This window comes from Zonotrichia albicollis, chromosome 24, assembly GCF_047830755.1.
Source record: "Zonotrichia albicollis isolate bZonAlb1 chromosome 24, bZonAlb1.hap1, whole genome shotgun sequence".
NCBI lineage: Eukaryota > Metazoa > Chordata > Aves > Passeriformes > Passerellidae > Zonotrichia > Zonotrichia albicollis.
The window spans coordinates 1,754,978-1,777,721 of NC_133842.1; the positions used below are offsets into that span (position 1 = coordinate 1,754,978).

At 50.5% G+C, this 22,744-nt stretch overlaps 1 protein-coding gene across 1 annotated transcript in view; it reads left to right on the forward strand.

Annotated features, from left to right (window-relative positions):
• The first annotated feature begins 1,093 nt into the window (after window positions 1-1,093).
• SRCAP (Snf2 related CREBBP activator protein) overlaps window positions 1,094-22,744 on the forward strand; it is a 149,385-nt gene continuing 127,734 nt past the window's right edge. The window contains 5 exon segments of the mRNA XM_074558047.1: window positions 1,094-1,300; window positions 2,127-2,285; window positions 7,578-7,617; window positions 8,364-8,435; window positions 18,313-18,326. Of these exon segments, the coding sequence (XP_074414148.1) occupies window positions 1,094-1,300; window positions 2,127-2,285; window positions 7,578-7,617; window positions 8,364-8,435; window positions 18,313-18,326 (492 nt within the window).

The following is a 22,744-nucleotide window of genomic DNA, read 5'->3' on the forward strand; positions in this document are numbered from 1 at the left end:
GGAGGATTTTTGGGAGGATTGTGGGCAATTTTTTGGGGGAATTCGGGGAGAATTTTTCAGTTTTGGGAAAATTTGGGTAAAACCTGGGCGGATTTTGGTGGAATTTTTGAAGGTTTGGGGGATTTAGTCGGAAATATTGGAATTTGAGGAGAATTTGTGTGAAAATTGGAAAAACTGACTAAAGAGCTGCAAATGAGATGCAAACGTTATTCAAATGAGATGCAAATGAGGGGTGAACCACAAAGTGGGCGGAGCTTGGGGAGGTCAGGTGGGTTCGGGGTGCCCAGGTGAGCTGGGCAGGTGGGAACTCACTAAAGACCAAATGTCGAGATGCAAATGAGGTACAAACACCATGCAAATGAGATGCAAATGAGATATGGGACGCCCGGGCACACCATGGGGGGGCCAGCAGCCAAGATGGCGGCGCACAAGGGTCTCCCGTTGCCGTGGGTTTAAGATGGCGGCCTCCACACCGGAAGTCTTCGTGTAGAGCGGAAGTGAGAACAAGCGGAAGACGTCACGGCTTGGCCACACCTTCTCTGTCGAAGCCACGCCCACAATTGGGCGTGGTCATCAGCAGCCCAGACCTGGCTGCCTCCCCTCACTTTAAATCTCGCGAGACCTGAAAAAGGGACAGTGGGGGAGCAGTGAATTCTCGCGAGAGTTTCCTTATCGAAGGTTTGAGAGTCTCCCGAGAGTCGGGAGAGCACTGAAGGAGGGGGGTAAAAGATCGCGAGATCTCCTACGGAGATGCCCTGCCGTCTCGCGAGATTTGGAGCAGCGGGAAGAGTGGGGAGGAGGGGAAAGGCGGGGGGAAAATCTCGCGAGAGCTCCTATTGATACGGACGGCAATATCGCGAGATCTGCATATAGAGCGGGAAGGAGGCGGGGTTGAGAGAAAAGCCTCAGTTCGTGGGGGTGTTCAAATCTCGCGAGAGTGCCAGCCGAGAAGCGGTACGATCTCGCGAGATCTCGGAGGGGGATGAGGGAGGCGGAGGAAGGCCTGGAGGAGGCGGGAGGGAGTGTGGGAGGAAGGCAGGGACTAAAACACAGCCATAGTGCCCATAGGGAAGCGTCACAAACTCGCGATACAATGCGTGTGGAGAGAGCGAGAAAGAAGAGGGGCGGGATGAAGTCTCGCGAGAGCGCCCATTCAGACGCCCGGGACTCTCGCGAGACTTTGCGTGAGGGGAGAATTTTAAACGGGGAAGGAGGAGAGATCTCGCGATATCGCAGTTCGACTCAATGGGAGATCTCGCGACATTTGGCCTGTCGGGAGGGCGGAAAGGAGGAGGAGGGCGTGAGGGGAAAAAGAAAAAAGGAAAGGGAATCTCGCGAGATCGCCATGGGTGTCTGAATGGGAGATATCGCGAGATTTTTCCCTTGCGGGAGGGCTTAAAGGCGGAGCTCGGCGCGAGGTGGGGGGGGGGGGTGGAGCTTAATCTCGCGAGATCTCCTCTCGTTTCAATGGGAGCTCTCGTGAGAGTTGAGGGGGGCGGGAAAGGCGAAAGGCGGGAGGAGCTGAGGGCGAGCAGGGGGTGAAGGCGGTGTGCGAGATCGCCCATTGAGTATAATTGCACTAATGCGACAGCTGGGCGGGCACGCTCGCCGCCGCCACCATTTGCCGGCGTCTCCCCTCAGAGTTGCGGACTCCATTTCCCGAGAGCCCTGAGGGACAAGGGGAGGAGGAACAAAAAAAAAAAAAAGAATGAGGGGTCTCGCGAGATCGCAGTGCGTCTGAATGAGAGATATCGCGAGATTTTTCCGTGGCGGGAGTGCTCTAAGGCGGAGTTCGGCCGGGGAGGAGCTTGATCTCGCGAGATCTCCCTATAAAACCAGCAGGATTCTCGCGAGATTGTAAGGGGGGCGGGTAAAGAGGAGGGCGGGAAAGCCGGGAGGAGCTGAGGGCGGGCAGGGGAGGAGGGGCGAGATCTCGCGAGATCTCTCGTTGAGTTTCATTGCGGTCTCGCGAGAGCTGGGCGGGCGCGCTCGCTTGGCCGCCGCCATTTGCCGGCGTCTCCCCCTCAGAGGCGCGGACTCCATTTCCCGTGAGCCCTGAGGGAGAAGAGGGGGGAGGAAGGCTCTGGGGGGGGGGTTCGGGGGTGCCCGGGGGGGGGTCTCGGTGAAAGGGGGAGGGGGAACCCGGTCGCCATTTGGCGGTGGAGGCGGAGCGGGCGGCGGAGCTCCCCTCCCCTCACGGCTCCGTGCCGTCCTTCCGCCTCCTCCGCCTCATCCTCCTCATCCTCCTCGTCCCGGGAGGCGGCGGGAGCGGCGGGGAGCGAGCGGTAATGGGGGAGGGGGCGAGGTGTGGGAGCTGTAATGGGGTTGGGGGTCCCTGGTTTGGGATTTGGGGTCTCTGGTTTGGGGTCAGGGGCTGTGAGGGATTTGGGGTCCCTGGTTTGGGGTTTAGGGTCAGGGGCTGTGAGGGATTTGGGGTTCCTGGTTTGGGGTCCTTGATTTGGGACCAGGGCCTGCAAGGGATTTGGGGTCCCCGGTTTGGGATTTGGGGTCTCTGGTTTGGGATTTGGGGTCGCTGGTTTGGGGTCAGGGGCTGTGAAGGATTTGGGGTCTCTGGTTTGGGACCAGGGCCTGTGAGAGCCTTGGGGTCCCTGGTTTGGGATGTGGGGTCCCGGGTTTGGGGTCTCTGGTTTGGTGTCCCTGGTTTGCAGTCACAGGTTTGGGTTCAGGGGCCTGTGATGGGTTTGGGGTCCTTGACTTGGGGGGTCTCTGGTTTGGGGTCCCTGGTTTCGCATCAGGGCCTGTGAGGGGTTTGGGGTCCCTGGTTTGGGGTTTGGGGTCCCTGGTTTGCAGTCACAGGTTTGGGTTCAGGGGTCTGTGATGGGTTTGGGTCCCTGATTTGAGATTTGGGGTCCCTGATTTGGGGTTTGGGGTCAGTTTGGGGTCTTTGATTTGGGGTTTGAGGTCCCAGGTTTGGAATTTGGGGTCCCTGGTTTCGGGACAGGGTCTCTGATGGCTTTGGGGTCCCTGGTTTGGGATTTGGGGTCCCTGATTTGATATTTGGGGTCCCTGATTTGGGGTTTTGGGGTCAGTTTTGAGTCTCTGATTTGGGGTTTGGGTCCCAGGTTTGGAATTTGGGGTCACTTGTTTGGGGTCAGGGTCTCTGATTGGTTTGGGGTCCCTGGTTTGGGTTTGGGGTCCCTGATTTGGGGTTTGGGGTCCCTGGTTTGGGGTCTGGGGTCGGGGGTTTGAGGTCTCTGCTTTGGGGTCCCTGGTTTGCAGTCAGATGTTTGGGGTTTGGGGCTCAGAGAGGTTTGGGGTCCCTAATTTGGGGTTTGGGGTCTCTGGTTTGGGGTCAGGGTCTCTGATTTGGGGCCGGGGGCTGTTAGGGGTTTGGGATCCATGGATTGGGGTTCCTGATTTGGGGTTTGGGGCCAGTTTGGGGTCCCTGGTTTGCAGTCAGGGGTTGTGAGGGGTTTTGGGGTCCCTGGTTTGGGGTCCCTGGTTTGGGGTCGGGGGTTTGGGGTCTCTGCTTTGGGGTCCCTGGTTTGCAGTCAGATGTTTGGGGTTTGGGGCTCAGAGAAGTTTGGGGTCCCTGGTTTGGAGTCTCTGGTTTGGAGTCTCAGGTTTGGGATTTGAGGTCCTTGGTTTGGCTTCAGGGCCTGTGAGAGCTTTGGGGTCTCTAATTTTGGGTTTCGGGTCCTTGGTTTGGGGTCAGGGTCCCTGATTTGGTGTCCCTGGTTTGCAGTCACAGGTTTGGGTTCAGGGGCCTGTGATGGGTTTGGGGTCCCTGATTTGGGTTTGGAGTCCCTGGTTTGCAGTCACAGGTTTGGGTTCAGGGGCCTGTGATGGGTTTGGGGTCTCTGATTTGGGGGTCTCTGGTTTGGGGTCTCTGATTTGGGGTTTAGGATCAGTTTGGGGACCCTGATTTGGGTTTGGGGTCCCTGGTTTGGGGTCCCTGGTTTGGAATTTGGAGTCCCTGGTTTTGGGTCAGGGTCTCTGGTTTGGGATTTGGGGTCCCTGGTTTGGGATTTGGGGTCTCTGCTTTGGGGTCCCTGGTTTGCAGTCACAGGTTTGGGTTCAGGGGCCTGTGATGGGTTTGGGGTCCCTGATTTGGGTTTGGGGTCCCTGGTTTGGGGTCAGTGCCTGCGAGAGGTTTGGGGTCCCTGGTTCGGGGCCTGTGAGAGCCTTGGGGTCCCCAATTTGGGGTCCCTGGTTTGGGTTTGGGGTCCCTGGTTCTGGTTCACGGGCTGTGAGAGGTTTGGTGTCCCTAATTTGCGGTCAGGGGTTTGGGGTCTCTGATTTGGGGTCCCTGGGTTGGGGTTTGGGGTCCCTGGTTTGGAATTTGGGGTGCCTGGTTTGGGTTCAGGGGCCTGTGATGGGTTTGGGGTCCTTGACTTGGGGTTCTCTGGTTTGGGGTCCCTGATTTGGGTTTGCGGTCCCTGGTTTGGGTCAGGGCCTGTGAGAGGTTTGGTGTCCCTGGTTTGCAGTCACAGGTTTTGGTTCAGGGGTCTGTGATGGGTTTGGGTCCCTGATTTGAGATTTGGGGTCCCTGATTTGGGGTTTGGGGTCAGTTTTGAGTCTCTGATTTGGGGTTTGGGTCCCAGGTTTGGAATTTGGGGTCACTGGTTTGGGGTCAGGGTCTCTGATGGGTTTGGGGTCCCTGGTTTGGGATTTGGGGTCCCTGATTTAGGGTTTGGTGTCTCTGATTTGGGGTTTGGGGTCCCTGCTTTGGTGTCCCTGGTTTGCAGTCACAGGTTTGGGTTCAGGGGTCTGTGATGGGTTTGGGGTCCCTGATTTGAGATTTGGGGTCCCTGATTTGGGTTTGGGGTCCCTGCTTTGGGATCAGGGTCTCTGATGGGTTTGGGGTCCCTGCTTTGGGGTCCCTGGTTTGGAATTTGGGCTCTCTGGTTTGGGGTCAGAGGCTGTGAGGGGTTTGGGGTCCATGGTTTGGAATTTGGGCTCTCTGGTTTGGGGTCAGGGTCTCTAATTTGGGGTCCCTGATTTGGGGTTTGGGGTCAGTTTGGGATCCCTGATTTGGCGTTTGGGGTCCCTGGGTTGGGGTTTGGGTCAGTTTGGTGTCTCTGATTTGGGGTCCCTGATTTAGACTTTGGGGTCCCTGGTTTGCAGTCACAGGTTTGGGTTCAGGGGCCTGTGATGGGTTTGGGGTCTCTGATTTGGGGTTTGGGGTCTCTGATTTGGGGTTTGGGGTCAGTTTGGGGTCCCTGATTTGGGGTTTGGGGTCCCTGGTTTGGGGTCAGGGCCTGTGATGGGTTTGGGGTCTCTGATTTGGGGGTCTCTGGTTTGGGGTCCCTGATTTGGGGTTTAGGGTCAGTTTGGGGTCCCTGATTTGGGTTTGGGGTCCCTGGTTTTGCATCAGGGCCTGTGAGGGGTTTGGGGTCTCTGGTTTGGGGTTTGGGGTCTCTGGTTTGGGGTTTGGGGTCTCTGGTTTGGTGTCCCTGGTTTGCAGTCAGAGGTTTTGGTTCAGGGGTCTGTGATGGGTTTGGGTCCCTGATTTGAGATTTGGGGTCCCTGATTTGGGGTTTGGGGTCAGTTTGGGGTCCCTGATTTGAGATTTGGGGTCCCTGCTTTGGGGTTTGGGGTCAGTTTTAAGTCTCTGATTTGGGGTTTGAGGTCCCAGATTTGGAATTTGGGGTCCCTGGTTTCGGGTCAGGGTCTCTGATGGCTTTGGGGTCCCTGGTTTGGGATTTGGGGTCCCTGCTTTGGGGTTTGGGGTCCCTGGTTTTGGGTTTGGGGTCCCTGATTTGGGGTCACGGCCTGTGATGGGTTTGGGGATCCCTGACTTGGGGGTCTCTGGTTTGGGGTCACGGCCTGTGATGGGTCTGGGGTCTCTGGTTTGGGATCCTTGACTTGGGGGTCTCTGGTTTGGGGTCTCAGTTTGGGGTTTGGGGTCTCAGGTTTGGGAGCAGGGCCTGTGAGAGGCTTTAGGGTTCATCCCTACTTTGGGGTCAGGGGCTTGGGGTTCAGGTGGGATTTGGGGTCCCGGGTTTGGGGTCCCTGAGTTGGGTTTGGGGTCAATTTGGGGTTTGGGGTCAGTTTGGGGTCCCTGAGTTGGGTTTGGGGTCCCTGGTTTGGAATTTGGGCTCTCTGGTTTGGGGTCAGAGGCTGTGAGAGGTTTGGGGTCCCTAATTTGGGGTCAGGGATTTGGGGTCCTTGATTTGGGGTTCCTTGTTTGGGGTCCCAGTTTGGGGTTTGGGGTCCCAGGTTTTGGGTTTGGGGTCCCAGGTTTTGGGTTTGGGGTCCCTGATTTGGGGTCAGGGCCTGTGATGGGTTTGGGGTGTCTGGTTTGGAATTTGGGGTCCCTGGTTTGGGGTTTGGGGTCCCTAATTTGGGGTTTGGGGTCCCTAATTTGGGGTCAGAGTTTCTGATGGGTTTGGGGTTCCTGATTTGGGGTGTGGGGTCAGTTTGGGATCCCTGATTTGGGGTTTGGGGTCCCTGCTTTGGGGTCAGAGTTTCTGATGGCTTTGGGGTCCCTAATTTGGGGTTTGGGGTCCCTGATTTGGGGTCACGGTCTGTGATGGGTTTGGGGTCCCTGCTTTGGAATTTGGGGTCCCTGCTTTGGGGTTTGGGGTCAGTTTGGGATCTCAGGTTTGGGGTCAGAGTTTCTGATGGGTTTGGGGTCTCTAATTTGGGGTTTGGGGTCAGTTTGGGGTCCCTGGTTTGGGATTTGGGGTCCTTGATTTGGGGTCCCTGGTTTTGGGTTTGGAGTCCCTGATTTGGGGTCACGGTGTGTGATGGGTTTGGGGTCCCTGCTTTGGAATTTGGGGTCAGTTTGGGGTCTCAGGTTTGGGGTCCTGGGTTTGGGGTCAGGGTCTCTGATAGGTTTGGGGTCCCTGATTTGGGGTTTGGGGTCAGTTTGGGGTCCTGGGTTTGGGATCAGGGATTTGGGGTCCTTGATTTGGGGTCCCAGGTTTTGGGTTTGGGGTCCCTGATTTGGGGTCAGGGCCTGTGATGGGTTTGGGGTGTCTGGTTTGGAATTTGAAGTCCCTAATTTGGGGTTTGGGGTCAGTTTGGGGTCCCTGATTTGGGGTCTGGGGTCCCAGGTTTTGGGTTTGGGGTCCCTGATTTGGGGTCACGGCCTGTGGGGGGTTTGGGGGTCCCTGATCTGGGGGTCTCTGGTTTGCGGTCAGGGCCTGTGATGGCTTTGGGGTCCCTAATTTGGGGTTTGGGGTCCCATTTTGGGGTTTGGGGTCCCTGCTTTAGGGTCAGGGTTTCTGATAGGTTTGGGGTCCCTAATTTGGGGTTTGGGGTCCCAGGTTTTGGGGTTTGGGGTCCCTGATTTGGGGTCAGGGCCTGTGATGGGTTTGGGGTCCCATTTTGGGGTCCCTAATTTGGGGTTTGGGGTCCCGTTTTGGGGTCCCAGGTTTTGGGTTTGGGGTCCCTAATTTGGGGTTTGGGGTCCTTGATTTGGGGTCCCAGTTTGGGGTTTGGGGTCACTCTATGGCGTTTTAGGGTCACTTTGTGGAGTTTCCCATTTTGGGCTCCCAGTTTGGTTTTTTTGGGGTTTTGGGGTCGCTTTGTGGGGTCCCAGCTGTGCCTGAACCCCCAATTTCCCCCCATTTTCTCCCCAATTTTAACCCTTTTTTTTCCTCCTCCAGGTGTGCCCAGGTGCCCTCAGGTGTCCCAGGTGTGTCCCAGGTGGGCTTAACCCTTTCCTGTCCTGTCCTTACCTGTCCCAGGTGTGTTTAACCTGTCCCAGGTGTGTTTAACCTGTCCCAGGTGTGTCCCAGGTGTGTTTAACCCTTTCCTCCCCATCTCTCACCTGTCCCAGGTGTGTTTAACCCTTTCCTTACCTGTCCCAGGTGTGTTTAACCCTTTCAGGTGTGTCCCAGGTGTGTTTAACCTTTTCCTCTCCCTCACCTGTCCCAGGTGTGTTTAACCCATCCCAGGTGTGTTTAACCCTTTCCTCACCTGTCCCAGGTGTGTTTAACCCTTTCCTTACCTGTCCCAGGTGTGTTTAACCCTTCCCTTACCTGTCCCAGGTGTGTTTAACCCTTTCCTGTCCTGTCCCAGGTGTGTTTAACCCTTTCCTGTCCTCACCTGTCCCAGGTGTGTTTAACCCTTCCCAGGTGTGTTTAACCCTTTCCTTACCTGTCCCAGGTGGGTTTAACCCTTTCCTGTCTCACCTGTCCCAGGTGTGTTTAACCCTTCCCAGGTGTGTTTAACCCTTCCCTTACCTGTCCCAGGTGGGTTTAACCCTTTCCTGTCTCACCTGTCCCAGGTGTGTTTAACCCATCCCAGGTGTGTTTAACCCTTTCCTGTCCTGTCCCAGGTGTGTTTAACCCTTTCCTCCCCATCTCTCACCTGTCCCAGGTGTGTTTAACCCATCCCAGGTGTGTTTAACCCATCCCAGGTGTGTTTAACCCTTTCCTGCCCTGTCCCAGGACGCCCCCCCGGCCTCACCGGCACCGTGGAAGTGGAGTGTGAGGAGGAGGAGGAGGGCCCCGCGCACACAGGTGAGACTGGGGGGGGACAGGTGACACAGGACAGGTGAGGGAGGCAAAAAACCCCGAAAAAATGGAAAAAATCCCCAAGATTTTACCCCAAAATTCATTAAATTGAGCCCAAAAAATCACTTAAAAATTCACTGAATTGGTCACAGTGAGCGACACCAAAAACCCCCCAAAAAATCCCAAAAAAATCCCCAAAATTCCAAAGATTTTACTCCAAAATTCATTAAATTAAGCCCAAAAATTTATTTAAAAAATCACTGAATTGGTCACAGTGAGGGACAGGTGAGGGAGGGAAAAAAATCCTGAAAAAAATCCCCCCAAAAAATTCACAAAAATCCCCAAAAGATCCTTAAAAAATCACAAAATAAGCACAAAAAATCCCCAAAATATCCTAAAAAATCTCTAAAAGAATCCCCAAAAAATTCACAAAATTCGCTTAAAAATTTACTGAATTTATCACAGTGAGTGACACCAAATACACCCAAAATATCCTAAAAAAAATCCCCCAAAAATCCCAAAAAAAATTCCCAAAAATTCACAAAATTCACTTAAAAATTCACTGGATTGATCACAGTGAGGGACACCAAAAACACCCAAAATATCCAAAAAAAATCCCAAAAAAACCCCCAAAATTCCAAAGATTTTACCCCAAAATTCATTAAATGGAGCCCAAAAATTCACTTAAAAATTCACTGAATTGGTCACAGTGAGGGACACCAAAAAAACCCAAAAAAATCCCAAAAAATCCCCAAAATTCCAAAGATTTTACCCCAAAATTCATGAAATTGAGCCCAAAAATTTACTTAAAAAATCAGTGAATTGGTCACAGTGAGGGACAGGTGAGGGATGGAAAAAAATTCTGAAAAAATCTCAAAAAAATTCACAAAAAAATCCCAAAAAGATCCTAAAAAATCACAAAATATGCACAAAATAACCACACAAAAATCCCCCAAATTCCCCCAAAAATTCACAAAATTCACTTAAAAATTCACTGAATTGGTCACAGTGAGGGACACCAAAACCACCCAAAATATCCTAAAAAAATCCCCTAAAAAATCCCAAAAAATCCCAAAAATTCCCCTAAAAATTCACAAAATTCGCTTAAAAATTCACTGAATTGATCACAGTGAGGGACACCAAAAACCCCTCAAAAAATTCTAAAAAAATCCCCAAAATTCTAAAGATTTTACCCCAAAATCCATTAAATTGATCCCAAAAATTCACTTAAAAATTCACTGAATTGGTCACAGTGAGGGACAGGTGAGGGATGGAAAAAAATCCTGAAAAAAGTCGCAAAAATTTCACAAAAAACCCAAAAAGATCCTAAAAAAAAAATCACAGAATATGCACAAAAAAATCCCCAAAATATCCTAAAAAATCCCTAAAAGAACCCCCAAAAAATTCACAAAATTCGCTTAAAAATTCACTGAATTGATCACAGTGAGGGACACCGAAAACACCCAAAATATCCTAAAAAAATCCCCCAAAAAATCCCAAAAATTCCCCCAAAAAATCCCAAAAATTCCCCCCAAAATTCACAAGATTCTCTTAAAAATTCACTGAATTGGTCACAGTGAGGGACGCCAAAAACACCCCAAAAATCCTAAAAAAATCCCAAAAAAACCCCAAAATTCCAAAGATTTTACCCCAAAATTGATTAAATTGAGCCCAAAAATTTACTTGAAAAATCAGTGAATTGATCACAGTGAGGGACACCAAAACCACCCAAAATATCCTAAAAAAAAATCCCAAAAAAAACCCCAAAATTCCAAAGATTTTACCCCAAAATTCATGAAATTGAGCCCAAAAATTTACTTAAAAATTCACTGAATTGGTCACAGTGAGGGACAGGTGAGGGATGGAAAAAAATTCTGAAAAAATCTCAAAAAAATTCACAAAAAAATCCCAAAAAGATCCTAAAAAAATCACAAAATATCCACAAAATAACCACAAAAAAATCCCCAAAATATCCTAAAAAATCCCTAAAAGAATCCCCAAAAAATTCACAAAATTCGCTTAAAAATTCACTGAATTGATCCCAGTGAGGACACCAAAAACCCCCAAAAAATCCCAAAAAAATCCCCCCAAAAATAAAAAAAAAATCCCAAAAATTCCCCCAAAAATTCACAAAATTCGCTTAAAAATTCACTGAATTGGTCACAGTGAGGGACACCAAAACCCCCCCCCAAAAATCCTAAAAAAATTCCAAAAAAACCCCCAAAATTCCAAAGATTTTACCCCAAAATTCATTAAATTGAGCCCAAAAATTTATTTTAAAAAATCACTGAATTGATCCCCGTGAGGGACACCAAAAATACCCAAAATATCCTAAAGAAAATCCCTCAAAAAATCCCCAAAAAATCCCCAAAATTCCCCCAAAAATTCACAAAATTCACTTAAAAATTCACTGAATTGGTCACAGTGAGGGACACCAAAAACCCCCCAAAAAATCCTAAAAAAATCCCCCAAAAAATCCCTAAAAATCCCAAAGATTTTACCCCAAAATTCACTAAACTGACCCCAAAAATTCATTTAAAAATTCACTGAATTGGTCACAGTGAGGGACAGGTGGGAGACACCAAAAACCCTAAAAAATCCCCAGAAAATCCCCAAAAAATCCCCAGAAATCCTAAAGAAATAAATAAAAAATCCCCCAAATTTCTCAGGAAATCCCCAAAATTGTGAAGATTTTACCCCAAAAATTGTCTGATTGATCCCAGTGAGGGACAGGTGAGGGATGCAAAAAAACCCCAAAAAATCCCCAAAAAAATCCTTGAAAAATCTCTGAAAATTCTCTAAAAATCCCAAAGATTTTACCCCAAAATCCCAAAGATTTTACCTCAAAATTCACAAAACTATCCCCAAAAATTCATTTAAAAATTCGCTGAATTGGTCACAGTGAGGGACAGCTGGGAGACACCAAAAACCCTAAAAAATCCCCCAAAAATCCCCAAAAAAATCCCTGAAAATTCCCTAAAAATCCCAAGAATTTTACTCAAAATTCACTGAACTGACCCCAAAAATTCACTGAAAAATTCGCTGAATTGGGCACAGTGAGGAACAGCTGGGAGACACCAAAAACCCCCAAAAAATCCCCAAAAAGATTCCCTAAAAACCCGGAAAATTTTACCCCAAAATTCACTAAACTGACCCCAAAAATTAATTTAAAAATTCACTGAATTGGGCACAGTGACGGACAGGTGAGAGACACCAAACACCCAAAAAATATCCTAAAAAGATCCCCAAAAAATCCTAAAAAAATTCCCAAAATCCCCAAGATTTTACCCCAAAATTCACTGAATTGGTCACAGTGAGCGACACCAAAAACCCCCCAAAAATGCTAAAAAAATCCCCAAAAAGATTCCCTAAAAATCCCAAAGATTTTGCTCAAAATTCACTGAACTGACCCCAAAAATTCCTTTAAAAATTCGCCGAATTGGGCACAGTGAGGGAGAGGTGGGAGACACCAAAAACCCCCAAAAATCCCCCAAAAATCCCCCAGAAAATCCCCAAAAAGTCCCCAGAAATCCTAAAGAAATGAATAAAAAATCCCCCAAATTTCCCGGGAAATCCCCAAAATTGTGAAGATTTTTTTGTATGTTTTTTATATCCCCCAAAATTGTGAAGAGTTTTGGACACACAGGTGGGACATGGGACAGGTGAGGGACAGACAGGTGAGGGACAGGTGGGACACAGGTGGGACACAAGGACAGGTGGGACACAAGGACAGGTGAGGGGACAGGTGGGACATAGGACAGGTGGGACACAAGGACAGGTGAGGGACAGACAGGTGAGGGGACAGGTGGGACACAGGGACAGGTAAAGGACAGACAGGTGAGGGACAGGTGGGACATGGGACGGGTGAGGGGACAGGCGGGACACAAGGACAGGTAGGACACAGGGACAGGTGGGACACAGGGACAGGTGAGGGACAGACAGGTGAGGGGACAGGTGGGATACAAGGACAGGTAAAGGACAGACAGGTGAGGGACAGGTGGGACATGGGACAGGTGGGACACAGGTGGGACACAGGGACAGGTGAGGGACAGACAGGTGAGGGGACAGGTGGGATACAAGGACAGGTAAAGGACAGACAGGTGAGGGACAGGTGGGACATGGGACAGGTGGGACACAGGTGGGACACAAGGACAGGTGAGACACTGGGACAGGTGAGGGACAGACAGGTGAGGGACAGACAGGTGGGACACAAGGACAGGTGAGGGACAGACAGGTGGGACACAGGGACAGGTGAGGGACGCACAGGTGAGGGACAGACAGGTGAGGGACAGACAGGTGAGGGACAGGTGGGACACAGGTAGGACACAGGACAGGTGGGACACAAGGACAGGTGAGGGACGCACAGGTGAGGGACAGACAGGTGAGGGACAGACAGGTGAGGGACAGGTGGGACATGGGACAGGTGAGGGGACAGGCGGGACACAAGGACAGGTGGGACACAAGGACAGGTGAGGGACAGACAGGTGAGGGACAGACAGGTGAGGGACAGACAGGTGAGGGACAGGTGGGACATGGGACAGGTGAGGGACAGACAGGTGAGGGGACAGGTGGGACACAAGGACAGGTGGGACACAAGGACAGGTGAGGGACAGGTAGGACACAAGGACAGGTGGGACATGGGACAGGTGAGACACAGGTGGGACACAGGGACAGGTGGGACACAAGGACAGGTAAAGGACCGACAGGTGAGGGGACAGGTGGGACAGAGACAGGTGAGACACAGGTGGGACAATGGGGACAGGTGAGACAGGTGAGGGCTCTGCACACACAGGTGAGACACAGGAACAGCTGAGGGACAAGGACAGGTGAGACACAGGTGGGACAGGTGAGGGACAGGTGATGAGGAGGAGGGTTCTATGCACACAGATGAGACACAGGTGAGACACAGGTGAAACATGGGACAGGTGAGACGGGTTAGGGGACAGGTGAGGGACAGGTGAGGAGGAGGAGGGTTCACACACAGGTGAAACACGGGACAGGTGAGACACAGGTTGGGCAGGGGGCATAGGTGAGAGACGGGGCAGGTGAGGGCCCTGCACACACAGGTGAGACACAGGGACAGGTGAGGGATGAGGACAGGTGAGGGACAGGTGAGACACAGGTGGGACAGGTGAGGGACAGGTGAGGGACACATGTGAAGCACAGGTGGGACAGTTGAGGGGGCAGGTGAGGAAGAGGAGGTTCTGCACACACAGGTGAGACACGGGGACATGTGGGACACAGGTGAGGGAACAGGTGAGACACAGGCAGGTGAGAGATGGGGACAGGTGAGACACAGATGAAACACAGGTTGGGCAGGGGGGGACAGGTGAGGGACAGGGACAGGTGAGGGACAGGGACAGGTGAAGGTCAGGGACAGGTGAGACACAGGTGGGACAGCTGAGGGACAAGGACAGGTAAGCACAGGTGGGACAGGTGAGGAGGAGGAGGGTTCTGCACACACAGGTGAGACACGGGGACAGGTGGGACACAGGTGAGGGGCAGGTGGGACACAGGTGAGGGACAGGTGAGGCACAGGTGGGACAGGTGAGGAGGAGGAGGGCACGTGAGGGGGAGGAGGGTTCTGCACACACAGGTGAGGGAACAGGTGAGACACAGGCAGGTGAGAGATGGGGACAGGTGAGACACAGGGACAGGTAAGGGACAGGTGAGACACAGGTGGGACAGGTGAGGGCCCTGCACACACAGGTGAAGCACAGGTGGGACAGTTGAGGGGACAGGTGAGGAGGAGGAGGGTTCCGCACACACAGGTGAGACACAGGGACATGTGGGACACAGGTGGGACAGGTGAGGCAGATGACACACAGGTGAGGGGACAGGTGGGACTAAGGGGACAGGTGAGGAGCAGGTGAGGGGACAGGTGAGGAAGAGGAGGGTTCTGCACACACAGGTGGGACACAGGGACAGGTGGGACACAGGTGGGACAGGTGAGACTCAGGAACATGAGAGGAACAAGGACAGGTGAGACACAGGGACAGGTGAGGGACAGGTGAGGAAGAGGAGGTTCTGCACACACAGGTGAGACACAGGTTGGACACAGGTGGGACAGGTGACACAGGTGAGGGGACAGGTGAGGGACAGGGACAGGTGAGGGACAGGTGAGGAAGAGGAGGGTCCTGCACCCACAGGTGAGACACAGGGACAGGTGACACAGGTGGGACAGGTGAGAGACCGGTGGGACACAGGTGGGACAGGTGAGACACAGGAACAAGTGAGGGACAAGGACAGGTGAGACACGGTGGGACAGGTGAGGGACAAGGACAGGTGAGACACGGGGACAGGTGAGGGACACGTGAGGAGAAGGAGAGTTCTGCACACACAGGTGAGACACAGGGACAGGTGAGGGATGAGGACAGGTGAGACAGGTAGGACAGGTGAGACGGGTGAGGGCACAGGTGAGGGGACAGGTGGGGCAGGTGAGATATGGGCAGGTGAGACAGGTGAAAGGTAAGGACAGGTGACACAGGTGAGACACAGGTGAGGGACAAGGTGACAGACAGGTGGGACAGGTGAGGGACAGGTGAGAAGGAGGAGGGTTCTGCACACACAGGTGAGGGGACAGGTGAGGCAAAGATAGGTGAGGGTCAGGGACAGGTGAGACACAGGTGGGACCGGTGAGACTCAGGAACAGGTGAGGGACAAGGACAGGTGAGAGACAGGTGAGGAGGAGGAGGAGGAGGGTTCTGCACACACAGGTGGGACACAGGTGAAACGTGGGACAGGTGAGACACAGGCAGGTGAGAGACAGGGACAGGTGAGACACAGGTGAGGGACAGGTGAGAGATGGGGAACAGGTGAGGGTCAGGGACAGGTGAGGGACGGGTGAGACACAGGTGGGACAGGGGAAGCACAGGTGAGGGACAGACAGGTGACACACAGGTGAGGGACAGGTGAGGGACACACAGGTGACACACAGGTGAGGGACACACAGGTGAGCCACAGACAGGTGAGGGACAGAAGGGACAGGTGAGGGACAGACAGGTGAGGGACAGACAGGTGAGGGACAGGTGAGGGACAGACGGGTGAGGGACAGACAGGTGACACACAGGTAAGGGACAGGTGAGGCACAGGTGGGACAGAAGGAGGGACAGGTAAAGGGGAGGCTCAGCTGAGCTGGGACAGGTAAAGGGGAGGCTCAGGTGATGTCAGGGAGGTTCAGGTGTGTCCCAGGTGTATCCCAGGTGTAACCCAGGTGTATCCCAGGTGTATCCCAGGTGTATCTCACATGTATCTCAGGTGTATCCCAGGTGTGTCTCACCTGTCCCAGGTGTATTCCAGGTGTATCTCACCTGTCCCAGGTGTAACTCAGGTGTATCTCACCTGTTCCAGGTGTATCTCAGGTGTAACCCAGGTGTATCCCAGGTGTATCTCAGGTGTAACCCAGGTGTATCCCAGGTGTATCTCAGGTGTAACCCAGGTGTATCCCAGGTGTATCTCAGGTGTAACCCAGGTGTATCTCACCTGTCCCAGGTGTACCCATGTGTAACCCAGGTGTAACCCAGGTGTAACCCAGGTGTATCCAGGTGTATTTCACCTGTCTCAGGTGTATCTTAGGTGTATCCTAGGTGTAACCCGGGTGTAACCCAGGTGTATCTCAGGTGTATCCCAGGTGTATCCCAGGTGTAACCCAGGTGTAACCCCGGTGTATCCCAGGTGTAACCCAGGTGTAACCCCGGTGTATCCCAGGTGTAACCCAGGTGTAACCCAGGTGTATTTCTCACCCATGTGTAACCCAGGTGTAACCCAGGTGTATTCCCTTTGCAGGTGCCGCGGCTCAGGTGAGGCTGGGTGGGCTCAGGTGTATCTCAGGTGTAACCTAGCTGTAACCCAGGTGTATCCCAGGTGTAACCCAGGTGTAACCCAGGTGTAACCCAGGTGTATTTCTCACCCATGTGTAACCCAGGTGTAACCCAGGTGTATTCCCATTGCAGGTGCCGCGGCTCAGGTGAGGCTGGGTGGGCTCAGGTGTATCACAGATATCTCAGGTGTAACCCAGGTGTATCACAGATATCCCAGGTGTAACCCAGGTGTATCCCAGGTGTAACCCAGGTGTAACCCATGTGTATCTCATGTGTAACCCAGGTGTATCTCTCACCAGGTGCCGCGGCTCAGGTGAAGCTGGGTGGGCTCAGGTGTACCCAGGTGTAACCCAGGTGTAACCCAGGTGTAACCCAGGTGTATCACAGATATCTCAGGTGTAACCCAGGTGTAACCCAGGTGTATCTCACCTGTCTCAGGTGTATCCCAGGTGTATCACAGATATCTCAGGTGTAACCATGTGTAACCCCGGTGTAACCCCGGTGTATTTCTCACGCAGGTGCCGCGGCTCAGGTGAGGCTGGGTGGGCTCAGGTGTGCCCCAGGTGTATCCCAGGTGTATCCCAGGTGTATCCCAGGTGTATCCCAGGTGTATCTCACCTGTCTCAGGTGTATCTCAGGTGTATCCCAGGTGTACCCAGGTGTATCTCAGGTGTATCCCAGGTGTACCCAGGTGTATCTCAGGTGTATCCCAGGTGTAACCCAGGTGTATCTGACCTATCTCAGGTGTATCCCAGGTGTATCTCAGGTGTATCTCACCTATCTCAGGTGTATCCCAGGTGTACCCATGTGTACCCCATGTATATCTCAGGTGTATCCCAGGTGTATTTCTCACCCCGGTGTATCCCATGTGTAACTCAGGTGTATTTCTCACCAGGTGCCGCGGCTCAGGTGAGGCTGGGTGGGCTCAGGTGTAACCCAGGTGTATCCCAGGTGTATTTCTCACCCAGGTGTGTCCCAGGTGTATCCCAGGTGTATCTCAGGTGTAACCCAGGTGTACCAGGTGTATCTCAGGTGTATCCCATGTGTAACCCAGGTGTAACCCGGGTGTATTTCTCACCCTTTGCAGGTGCCGCGGCTCAGGTGAGGCTGGGTGGGCTCAGGTGTATCCCAGCTGTATCTCACCTATCTGAGGTGTATCTCAGGTGTAACCCAGGTGTATTTCTCACCCAGGTGTACCCAGGTGTATCCCAGGTGTATCATAGATATCCCATATGTATCCCAGGTGTATCCCAGGTGTAACCCCGGTGTAACCCCGGTGTATTTCTCTGCAGGTGCCGCGGCTCAGGTGAGGCTGGGTGGGCTCAGGTGTATCCCAGGTGTATCACAGATATCCCTGGTGTAACCCAGGTGTATCTCAGGTGTAACCCAGGTGTAACCCAGGTGTATTTCTCACCCTTTGCAGGTACCGCGGCTCAGGTGAGGCTGGGTGGGCTCAGGTGTATCCCAGGTGTATCCCAGGTGTATCCCAGGTGTATCACAGATATCCCAGGTGTAACCCAGGTGTATCCCAGGTGTAACCCAGGTGTAACCCAGGTGTATTTCTCACCCATGTGTATCCCAGGTGTAACCCCGGTGTATTTCTCACCCAGGTGCCATGGCTCAGGTGAGGCTGGGTGGCCTCAGGTGTAACCCAGGTGTAACCCAGGTGTATCTCACCTATCTCAGGTGTATCCCAGGTGTATCACAGATATCCCAGGTGTATCCCAGGTGTATCCCAGATGTAACCCAGATGTATTTCAGGTGTATCACAGATATCCCAGGTGTACCCAGGTGTATCTCAGGTGTAACCCCGGTGTATTCCCATTGCAGGTGCCGCGGCTCCGGTGAGGCTGGGTGAGCTCAGGTGTAACTCAGGTGTATCTCACCTATCTCAGGTGTATCCCAGGTGTATCCCAGGTGTATCACAGATATCCCAGGTGTACCCAGGTGTAACCCAGGTGTATCCCAGGTGTATTTCTCACCCAGGTGTAACCCCGGTGTACCCAGGTGTATTTCTCACCCATGTGTAACCCATGTGTAACCCAGGTGTATTTTTCTCACAGGTGCCGCGGCTCAGGTGAGGCTGGGCCGCCCGGGCGCCCCCCCCCAGCATGAGGCGCCCCCTACCCAGCAGCCCCTGCGGCCGGGGGGGGGGGGGCGGCCCCGGGGCCCCCCCGCCCCACCCCCACCCTCCTCTGCACCCCCAGGTGAGTGGGGGAGGGGAGGGACCCAAAAATGACCTGAAATGACCCAAAAACGGCTCCAAAATCTGGCACGGAATGAGCCCAGAACGGCCCAAAAATCACCCCAAAAATGGCCCCAAAACAGCCCCAAAACTCTCAAAAAATGGCCCCAAAATTCTCAAAAAATGCCCTAAAAATCTCCCCAAAAATGGCTCCAAAATCCCCCCAGAAGTGGCCCCAAAATTCTCAAAAATGGCCCAAAAATCTCTCCAAAAGTGGCTCCAAAATCGCCCCAAAAATGACCCCAATATTCTCAAAAATGGCCCAAAAGTCTCCCCAAAAATGGATCCAAGACAGCCCCAAAATCCCCCCAAAAGTGGCCCCAAAATTCTCAAAAATGGCCCCAAAAATCTCCCAAAAACAGCCCCAAAATCCCCCCCAAAATGACCCCAAAATTCTCAAAAAATGCCCCAAAAATCTCCCCAAAAATGGCCCCAAAACAGCCTCAAAACTCTCAAAAAATGCCCCAAAAATCTCCCCAAAAAGGGCTTCAAAATCCCCCAAAATGACCTTAAAATTTACAAAAAATGGCCCCAAAATCCTCTCAAAAATGGCCCAAAAATCCCCCAAAATTTTCCCAAAATCGCCCCAAAAATGGCCCAAAAAGGGCCCTAAAATCCCCCAAAAATGGCCCCAACCCCCCCCAAAAAGGTTTCAAAATTCTCTAAAAATGGCCCCAAAATTACCCCAAAAAGACCCCAAAATTCTCAAAAAATGGCCCAAAAATCTCCCCAAAAATGGCTCCAAAATCCTCCAAAATGACCTCAAAATTAATGAAAAATGGCCCCAAAATCCTCTCAAAAATGGCCCCAAAATGGCTCCAAAATCCCCCTAAAAATGGCCCCAAAACAACCCCAAAATCCCTAAAATAACCCCAGAATTCTCAGAAAATGCCCCAAAAATCTCCCCAAAAATGGCCCCAAACCCCCGCCAAATGGTTTCAAAATTCTCTAAAAATGGCCCCAAAATGGCCCAAAAACCCCCCAAAAATGGCCCCAAAACAGCCCAAAAATGCCCCCAAGAAATTCTCAAAAAATGCCCCAAAAATGGCTCCAAAATTCCCCAAAATTATCTTAAAATTAACAAAAAGTAGCCCCAAAATCCTTTCAAAAATGGCCCAAAAATCTCCCCAAAATTTCCCCAAAATCCCCCCAGAATTGGCCCATAAAGGGCCCTAAAATCTCCCAAAAATGGTTTCAAAATTCTCTAAAAATGGCCCCAAAGTGGCCCAAAAATCCCCCAAAAATGGCCCCAAAATTCTCAAAAAATGCCCCAAAAATCTCCCCAAAAAATGGCTCCAAAATCGCCCCAAAAATGGACCAAAAAGGGTCCTAAAATCACCCAAAAATGGCCCCAAAACCCCCCCAAAAATGGTTCCAAAATCCTCCAATATGATCTCAAAATTAACAAAAAATGGCCCCAAAATGGCCCCAAATCAGCCCAATAATGGCCCCAAAAGTGACCCCAAAACTGCCCAAAAATACTCCCAAAAAATGGCCTCAAAATTCTCTAAAAATGCCCCAAAAATCTCCCCAAAAATGGCTCCAAAATCGCCCCGAAAATGGACCAAAAAGGGTCCTAAAATCACCCAAAAATGGCCCCAAAATTCTCAAAAATGGCCCAAAAAATCTCCCCAAAAATGGCTCCAAAACAGCCTCAAAATGGTTTCAAAACTCTCTAAAAATGGCCCCAAAATTCCCCCAAAAATGGCCCAAAAATCTCCCCAAAAATGGCCCCAAAACAGCCCCAAAATCCCCTCAAAAAGTGGCCCCAAAATTCTCAAAAAATGCCCCAAAAATCTCCCCAGAAATGGCTCCAAAATCCTCCAAAATGACCTCAAAATTAATGAAAAATGGCCCCAAAATTCTCTCAAAAACGGCCCAAAAATTTCCCAAAAATGGCCCAAAAAGGGCCCTAAAATCCCCCAAAAATGGCCCCAAACCCCCCCAAAAATGGTTTCAAAATTGTCTAAAAATGGCCCCAAAATTCCCCCAAAAATGGCCCCAAAATTCTCTAAAAATGGCCCCAAAATGGCTCCAAAATCCCCCTAAAAATGGTCCCAAAACGGCCCCAAAATCCCTAAAATAACCCCAGAATTCTCAGAAAATGCCCCAAAAATGGCCCCAAAATCCCCCCCAAAAGTGGCCCCAAAATTCTCAAAAAATGCTCCAAAAATCTCCTCAAAAATGGTTCCAAAACAGCCCCAAAATTCCCCCAGAAATGGCCCCAAAATTCTCAAAAATGGCCCCAAAAATCTCCCAAAAACAGCCTCAAAATTCCCCCAGAAATGACCCCAAAATTCTTCCCAAAACAGCCCCAAAAACCCCCCCAAAAATGGCCCCAAAATTCTCAGAAAATGCCCCAAAAATCTCCCCAAAAATGGCTCCAAAATCGCCCCAAAAATGGACCAAAAAGGGTCCTAAAATCACCCAAAAATGGCCCCAAAACCCCCCCAAAAATGACCCCAAAATTCTCAAAAAATGCTCCAAAAATCTCCCCAAAAATGGCTCCAAAATCCCTCTAAATGGCATCAAAATTAACAAAAAATGGCCCCAAAAATCTCCCCAAAAATAGCCCCAAAATTCTCTAAAAATGGCCCCAAAATGGCCCAAAAATCCCCCCAAAAGTGACCCCAAAACAGCCCAAAAATCCCCCCAAAAATGGCCCCAAAATTCTCTGAAAATGCCCCAAAAATCTTCCCAAAAATGGCTCCAAAATCCCCCAAAATGACCTCAAAATTAACAAGAAATGGCCCCAAAATCCTCTCAAAAACGACGCAAAAATCCCCCCAAAATTTCCCCCAAATCCCCCCAAAACTGGTCCAAAAAGGGTCCTAAAATCCCCCAAAAATGGCCCCAAACCCCCCCAAAAATGGTTTCAAAATTCTCTAAAAATGGCCCAAAATTCCCCCAAAAATCCCCCCAAAAATGCCCCAAAAATCCCCCCAAAAATGACCCGAAAACCCCCTAAAAACCCCTTATAAATCTCAATTTTTTTCCCCAAAATCCCCAAATTTTCTCCTCAAAATTCCCCAAATTTCCCCCCAAAATCTCCTCCAAAATTTCTAATTTTTTCCTTAAAAAAACCCCTTAAAAATCCCAATTTTTCCCCAAAAACCCCAAATTTTCTGCTAAAATTCTGAATTTTCCCAAAATTCCCATTTTTCTCCCCAAAATCTCCTCTAGGATCCAAAATCCTGAATTTCCTCCCCTAAAACCCCCTAAAAATTCCAATTTTTCCCCCTAAAAATCCCAAATTTTCTCCTAAAAACCCCAAATTTTCACCCAAAAATCCCCAATTTTCCCCCAAATTTTCTAATTTTCCCAAAATTCCCAAATTTTCCCTTAAATCCATAATCTTCCCTTTCAAATTTTGTCCAAACCCTCTGAAAATACCCCCAAAATGGCCCCAAAACCCCTTAAAAATGCCCTAAAAATCCCAAATTTTCTCCTTAAAATTCCAAATTTTCACCCAAAATCCCCAAATTTTCACCCAAAATCCCCAAATTTTCTCCTAAAAATCCCAAATTTTCCCCTAAAAATCCCAAATTTTCACCCAAAATCCCAAATTTTCTCCTAAAAATCCAAAATTTTCACCCAAAATCCCAAATTCTCACCCAAAATCCCCAAATTTTCTCCTAAAAATTCCAAATTTTCTCCTAAAAAAATCCCAAATTTTTGCCTAAAATCCCCAAATTTTCACCTAAAAATCCCAAATTTTCACCCCAAACCCCCAAAATTTCCCGATTTCACCCCAAATTTCCCATTTTTTCCCCCCAGGTGCCCTCGGGCAGGATGACCAAACTCCAGCCCCAGGGTCCCCAAACCTCCCAAAATCCCCCAAAAATCTCCCAAAATTTCTTTTTTTTCCCAAAAATCCCAAATTTTTCTGTTAAAACTCTGAATTTTCCCAAAATTCCCATTTTACTTCCCAAAATCCTAAATTTCCTCCCTAAAAACCCCCTAAAAATTCCAATTTTTTCCCCTAAAAATCCCAAATTTTCACCCCAAACCCCCAAATTTTCTCCTAAAAATCCCAAATTTTCACCCAAAATTCCCAAGTTTTGTCATAAAAATCCCAAATTTTCACCCAAAATCCCAAATTTTCTCCTAAAAATCCCAAATTTTCACCCCAAATCCAAAATTTTCACCCAAAACCCCCAAATTTTGTCCTAAAAATCCCAAATTTTCTCCCAAAAAAATCCCAAATTTTCTCCCAAAAAAATCCCAAATTTTCACCCAAATTTTCCCCT